At 36.5% G+C, this 7,789-nt stretch overlaps 1 protein-coding gene across 1 annotated transcript; it reads left to right on the forward strand.

Moving 5' to 3' along the window:
* Nucleotides 1-818: 818 nt before the first annotated feature.
* Nucleotides 819-3,388, forward strand: LOC136235641 (trihelix transcription factor DF1-like). The gene is made up of 2 exons (XM_066025461.1): nucleotides 819-1,197; nucleotides 1,503-3,388. The coding sequence occupies exons 1-2, from the start codon at nucleotides 938-940 to the stop codon at nucleotides 3,010-3,012; spliced, it is 1,770 nt and encodes a 589-aa protein (XP_065881533.1). The 5' UTR covers nucleotides 819-937; the 3' UTR covers nucleotides 3,013-3,388.
* Nucleotides 3,389-7,789: the final 4,401 nt, after the last annotated feature.

Consider the following 7,789-nt stretch of genomic DNA (forward strand, 5'->3'; position numbering starts at 1 on the left):
CTATTATAAATAAAAATTTCAAAAATATATGAAATGATAAGATTTTATTAACCAAGTTTTATGATCATCGGAAGCTTAAGATCATAAACAAAAACAAAAGATCAGAGGAGCCGATTCAAAATACTTTTTAGTTATAAAGCTAATAACCTATGAAAATACATGATAAGCCTGGTGAATGTTTTAGAAGGAAATAATAAGAGAATGAGTTACGTTATTGATATTTGAGGATTTGGATAGTTGTAAGATATTTAAAAATAGATTAGTGGTAATGAAGCAGGCTAGTGCAAATAAATTAAGTAGTTGAATAATGATAGGGTCAGTATAATAAAATAAAAGAAAAAGATGAGCTAGCTTAGGCGTATATATATGATTATTAATGGGCTTCATGTTAGGGCATTGATGAGATTCAATTAGTGAGTAATTAAATTATAATATTTAAAATAGCCAATTGCCACTGAAATCCAAAACGCCCCAAAAAGCAAAGCTGACCTACATGGCCCAACCCTTTTATTATCGCCATCGTCGCCATCTGCAGCTGTTCCATATATTGCTTGCCTGTTAATTCTTTTTTTTTTATATATTTTTACTTTTTACCGTCCAGAAAAATATGATATACATTTTCAACACTCCACGTTATTTAACCGGCAAAAACAACACATATAACAGAAGATTCCATCTCTCAAGTACAAAAATAAAAAAGTCTGAAATTTTTATTTTATAATTTTACTTTTTCTTTGGCTTTTGATATTGACAGGCAGATCCCACCATATAAAAATAAATAAATAAAAATTACCCACACGTCGCATCTTCATAAAACCCTTAATACAATTCACCTTTTCTTTGCTCTATTTTTGTTTACATAATTTAGTTTTCCTGGCTTGCTGTAATTGCTACACCTACAATAGACCTCACAAAATAAATCAATCAATCCTATCCTATGTTAGCCAATTCAACTGTGCTGGCCCCTCCTCCGCCACCCCATGACGGTGCTGATGATGATATTTGCGGTGCTGCCGGAGGTAACAATTCAAATTCAGGTGATGATCATGATAAGAGTATGGGCGGTGACCGGATGAGCTATGGTGGAAACCGGTGGCCGAGGCAAGAGACTTTGGCTTTATTGAAGATAAGGTCTGATATGGATGCAGTATTTCGTGATTCAAGTGTTAAAGGTCCATTATGGGAAGAGGTTTCCAGGTGATTTTCCTTTCTTAAACAAGAAAGTTTGATGTTGTTTCTTCTCCTGCATTGAGATCTGTGCTGTGTATATTTCACTGAATTTTTTGTTACTTGTTTCTACTATTTTAATTTGTTTTGGATCTCTCAACAAAACCTTTATATTATTATAGTATAGTATAGGACATTGACAGTTTTCATTATCTTTCAACTTTAGCTTACCTTCTTTTAAGCTCAACTCAGACTTCAATTCAGTGACAGAAATTGAAATGGTATCATTCAGATTTGAATTGAATAAGCGAAATTATGTTTGTCTTTCCCATCAGGAAACTAGCCGAGCTTGGATATCACCGGAATTCAAAGAAATGCAAGGAGAAATTTGAAAATGTTTACAAATACCACCGGAGAACCAAAGAAGGAAGAACAGGAAAATCGGAAGGAAAAACCTATAGGTTTTTCGATCAATTAGAAGCTTTCGGAGCATCTACTCCGACTTCTACTCCTCAGTTACAGCTTCCAGCTCCGCCGCAGCCACCACAGAAACCTCCACCTCAACCTCAAGCAGCACCAATGGCGGCGACAACTACATTGCCGTGGTCTAATCCTCCTACTATTTCTCATGCTACTGTTCCATCAACAACAAATCATCATCATCAACAGATTCATATGAATATTTCCCCAATTCCAGATCCGATAATTGATAGTCCTAATCCATTGTCTTCTTCGCAGCCTCTAAATCCTTATCCCAACAATACTATTTTCCCGTCTTCTTTTCAGAATCTTACATCTCATCTGTTTTCGAGCTCCACTTCTTCCTCTACAGCATCAGATGAAGAAATGCAAGGTAGTCGGAAGCGGAAGAGAAGGTGGAAAGATTTCTTCGAAAGATTAACCCAAGATGTAATCAAGAAGCAAGAGGATTTGCAGCGGAAGTTCCTCGAAACAGTAGAGAAACAAGAGCAAGAAAGAATCGCCAGAGAAGAAACTTGGAGAGCACAAGAAATCAGCAGAATCAACCGTGAACATGAAATCTTAATCCAAGAACGCACCACCGCCGCCGCCAAAGATGCTGCTCTTATTGCTTTCTTGCAGAAGATCTCGGGCCAGCAAATATCACTCCAAACGGTAAACGTGACTCCGCCTCCATTACCGCCACTTTCTGCTCCACAACCCCTCCCCGTTCCAGTTCCAGCTCCAGCTCCAGCTCCGGTTGTGGTAGTACCAGCACAGATTCCGGAACAGGCGCAGGCGATACAGGCTAGGCCGGCAATGGAGGCGAACATGAATATTGTGGTGAAAAAGGATAATGCAATTGGAGCAAGCCCGTCAAGATGGCCGAAAGTGGAAGTTGAAGCTCTAATAAGGCTTAGAACAAATCTAGATATTAAGTATCTAGAAAATGGACCAAAAGGACCTTTATGGGAGGAGATATCAGGGGAAATGAAAAAGCTTGGATACAACAGGAGCTCAAAAAGATGCAAGGAGAAATGGGAGAATATAAACAAGTATTTCAAGAAGGTGAAAGAGAACAGAAAGAACAGGCCTGAAGATTCTAAAACATGTCCTTATTTTCACCAACTTAATGCTATATACAAGGACAGGAGCACCAAGACTAGTAATATTTCAGTTACCACAACGGACCCGTTGATGGTGCGGCCGGAGCAGCAATGGCCGGAAAGCCACCGTTTGGAACTGAATGGAAGGGATAACAACATGGAAGAAGACGAATATGACGACGAGATGGACACTGAGGAAGAAGATGAAGGAGGTGGAGAATTTCAAGTTGTAGCAAGCAAACCATTAGCTAATATTCCAGTGGGCAATGGAGTTTGCTAATGTACAGGATACTAATTTGGATGATGAAATGAAAAGCTGGAGAGACAGATTAAAAGGGCTGGACCGACCTGGACATTCAATTATGAGCAGTTTGAAGGTTTAGTGATGAAATTTTCCGATGAGGATGATATAGCTGCTATGCTCTTTCAAATTATGGCCAGACAAACACATGGGTTCCATGAGCAATTGTGTATTTTTATTTATATTTTTATTGTTATTTAATTTGATTTATGTTGAAAATAATTATTTGTTACGAAATGATGAACTGTGTAGAATTAGACTACACAAAATAAAAACCAACAGAATTACATTTTGTGTGTTGCTTAATTTGTTGTGGATGATATGATAAATAAAAAGCATGTGGCATGGGTGTCTGTGTATGGTGTTAAATTGTGTGAAGAGAAGAGAGAAGTGGTTAGTTCTGTTGGTGCATGATTTGGATGATGAGATAATCTGATGTACATCTACATCTACTGCCACTTTCACACTTTATGCATTTAATAAAATGAAAGGGAATACTGCTTTTTCCTATCATAACTGTCACTCCAGTCTTTGTCCTTCAGTATTGTTTTCTTTCTTTTTAAAGAACAAGAATATATATTTATATATCCAACGAAAATAAATAAATATTTACATAGCAAATTAAGCATAAATCACTGTTACAATACTTATATTCGAATGAGAAATTATAAAACTACACCGTTAGAAAAACTCATTTACATATTTAGACTTATTTCTATATATGCTATTTAAATAGATTTTTCAACTTTTACAATACCTATAACATCCCTGAACTACCCAACCCCTTCTCATTCTCCTCCAATTGAGAATGGTAAACTCACTTGCAAAGACCACTCAACTCCGGCGATATGTCTAAAACGGAAAAGAAGAAGGTAGATGAGAAACCGAAATCGAATGTATGTCTTTATACATGTGTGTTTGTGATCTCCTACTTTATTTCTATTAGGTTAGGCCGGATTTGTGTCGAAATATGTGTTGAAGTTTTGTATTAGTGTTTAATAGCTACATTGGTGATTGTTGGACTAATTTATATTGTATATATGTGAACCATGCTTAGTTGGTTGTCATTTTGTTCCGAACGGTCTGCGAGATATGGGTTTATAGTGATCTCATTTTATGAATTCTCATCGAATTTCATGAAATGCGATCACCTTTTAGCTTAACCCCTATCACATCGCATCGAAATGTGATCGTTTGTGTTAATGCGATTTGATAAACCCTTATCGCATTTTACCTAAATGCAATCGATAAATTCTCATCTCAATTATAAAAAATGCGATATGATTTCATTATTTGCGAATCACATTTTAATGTTTGTATCGCATTTTACTAAAATGCGATACTGTATTTTCTTACTTGGATCGCATTATAAGTAATGCGATGGGGCGTTTATAGAATGCAACTTGATTGAAATTGTTTGAACGTTAATTTGAATGCATGAAATGAAATTACAGATGCCAACTATGAAGATAAAGACGGTAAAACCGGACAGTGGTACTAAATTTAAGTACCTTTAGAGCTTGGGTACAAAAAGGAACGATAACAATAAGAGGAGATCTTGAGGCCATGATTGACCTACAAGAATAATTGACGGCTTCAAAAATAAAGGAGTTCAAAAGCAGATGCTTTGGACACCTAATGGATTTGGGTAACTTTGACTTCTCTAGTGTCTTTATTCATACATTGCTATCGAGAGAGATTGTGCATGAGAAGTCAATGGAAAGAGAAATGTGGTTTTCTATCGCCGGAGTTGAATTGTGAATAAATGATTGGGAATACGGTCTGATATCGGGATTACGATTTGGTGGTTTGCTCAAGTTTATGAAAATAAGGACCATTGTTGCGATCCCCGTACACTTCTTACGGTACTATGAAGGCAAAAAAAGATCAAGAAAATGGTGAAGGTCCATACTAGTTTAGGACCGGGCAATTCAATCGATCCGAACAGGCAAAAGGAATACATACAATGGAAAATGAGTGCAACTAATAGTACGAGGGTTGTGAACGGTATTATGTTAATGCCAAATGTTGAATGGTTCACTCTTTTAGACACTAGACCTAACTGCGTTGAGGGAGAGGTATGTAGTACTTGTTATCGTTATGAAAAATTATTGTTATTGTTTGTTTGGATGTATCAACACATCGATGCATGTTTTTGGTTAATGAAGTGTCGTCAACATGATATGCACAATGTTTGTTCGGATTGGACTATGGTTGATGCAGCAATAATGAGTTGGTTATGACGCATATTGATGTCCAAATCCGAGTGCATTGACCCGGGGTACAAATATGAATAACTATATGTTGATATTGTTAATGGATCCGTGCAAAATGCTTACTTGAAACCTTGGAGGGAAATTCGAAGGGTGTTTATGCCATTTAACATCAACAATGAACACTGGATATGTGGTGAGCTAAACTTGGCGGAGGGGCATCTCCGCATTTTCGTTAGCCTATATATATACTATCATGAAGAGAAAATTGCCAAATTTTTGGAGCCCTTTCTCGTTTGCATTCCTAGGATTGAAACAAGCCCAATACTTCGAACCAGATGCCACCAACGTACCACTAATTCGCTGGAGCAGGGTAGCTGGAGTGCCACAACAAGAGTCTCAATCTAATGATTGTGGTGCTTTTACTTGTACTTTTCCACAGTATTTGTCTAAAGGCCATGAGTTTGATTTCACGGGAATTGACAGTGTTTATTTTAGGAATCGTATAACTGTAGAGTTATTTCATGGTACTCTATTAGACTGTTAAACTTATATATGTATGAATTTTGGGTGAATATTGACTGAAAGTGGATGAATTTTGGTTGAAAGTGGATGAATTTTTGTTGAAAGTAGATGAATTTTGGTTGAAAGTGGATGAAATATCAAATGCGAATGGAAATTACGAAATATGTGAATTGTATTGTATTGACTGTATCACATTTTGCATATTGCGTTGTCTGCATCGCATTTCATATTAATGCAAATCACATTGTTTTATTTACATGTATCACATTTTATATTAATACGAATCACATTATTTTACCTACGTCGCATTTTATATTAATGCGAATCACATCTGTGTTGCATTTTATATTAATGTGAGTCTTAAACCTACATGAAGCTTGAGTGAAACATATTGAAATTGGGTGAAAGAATGAAATTGAGTGAAACTAATTGAAATTGAATTCGATATTACATTTAATTTAATTCATATTATCTATACCTTGGGATGCCCTGGTGATCGAAGAACTTGGTATTTCACCCGGAGGTCGTGATGTATTCGTTATAGGGCGATGGCAATTCAAACGATTATGTCCAACAAGTCCGCACCTACTGCGTCTTCTAGGAATTACATCTTCACCTTGGGATGGTCTTTTATTTTGACTTCTCGATCATCCAACAAATCGACTTCCAATTACTGGGGGGAGTACTTTCATATGGTTATCACATGTCTTCCATTCGGACTAGTGTCCAACTGGATATATAGACTCGGCATAAGCCAACTTTAGTGTATCATTTTTGTAATATTTATTGACCCACTGATATGCATTCGTCAACTTGAACTCAAATGCAACTTTACACACGTGTCTACATGGGATCCCGGATAGTTGTCATTTCCTACATGTGCATATTCTTGACTCTAAATCAACAATTCCACCCTTGTTCCGATCGCGAATATCAAATGTGTGTTTTGTGTACATGTCGTATCATCATCACTTCAGCCCATTTTGTCAAGTACGATGTTCGTTCTAGTGAAAAATGAATACATTATGTTAGCCATGCGGTTAAATATGACATAAATAATAAATAATAAATAAATCATTACCTGTCGCATTTCATCTCTCATAAAACCATTTTTGAAGGGTTGCTCTTATGTATTCCACCATCAGTATGATAGGTATGTCTAACATCAACCACAACTGCATTGAATGATTCAGCTATATTTGTGGTCATTGTGTTGTAACAATGTGTAGAAAAGTGTGCACATGACCATTTTTCAATTCTTGCTTCTTTTAAATATGTCGCACAAGGGGCATGTATTTCACACAGTTTTGAAAATGCCTCTTCGAAATCGGAGATGCGATAAGCTTTTGCAGCTCACTAATTTTTCTTTGCTATCTTCTTAATAGACCGAAATTTGGTCTTCACATTCATCTTTAGATCTTGACAACAACATCCGTGTATCGCATCTGGAAATACCAAATTCACGGCATACTCAATGCTCTTGTGTCTATGTGATATTATGGCACAATTGTCAACATCTCCAATACATTCTTTTAACTTGGTCATGAACCATGTCCATGATTCATTTGATTCATTCGGTCCAATCCCAAAATCAATAGGATAAATCTGATTATTACCATCTTTACAAACCGAAATGTACAATGTACCCATGTATTTACCATTTAAGAATGCTCCGTCAACACATATAACAAGTCTTATATGTTCTTTAAAAGCTCTGAGAGATGGAGCCATAGCTATGAAGAAATACTGAAAGTGACCATTCTCATCAGTTTCAATATAAGTTACCGTTCTTGGATTAGTACTCTTCAATGTCTCACAATGGTCCGGTAACAACATGTACGACTCTTCCAGGGTACCACATTGAGCTTCCAGTGCCCAACTTCTTGCTCTCCATACTTGCATGTAAGAGAGGTTAATTGTTTGTTCTTCCCCAAAATCAATAACAATGTCTTTTGGTCGATAAACTCTATCATCCCGATCAAACGTATTTTCTAGTAATGTTCATGTAATACGTTTCC

The sequence above is a fragment of the Euphorbia lathyris genome, chromosome 7 (assembly GCF_963576675.1).
Source record: "Euphorbia lathyris chromosome 7, ddEupLath1.1, whole genome shotgun sequence".
In the NCBI taxonomy this organism is placed as follows: Eukaryota; Viridiplantae; Streptophyta; class Magnoliopsida; order Malpighiales; family Euphorbiaceae; genus Euphorbia; species Euphorbia lathyris.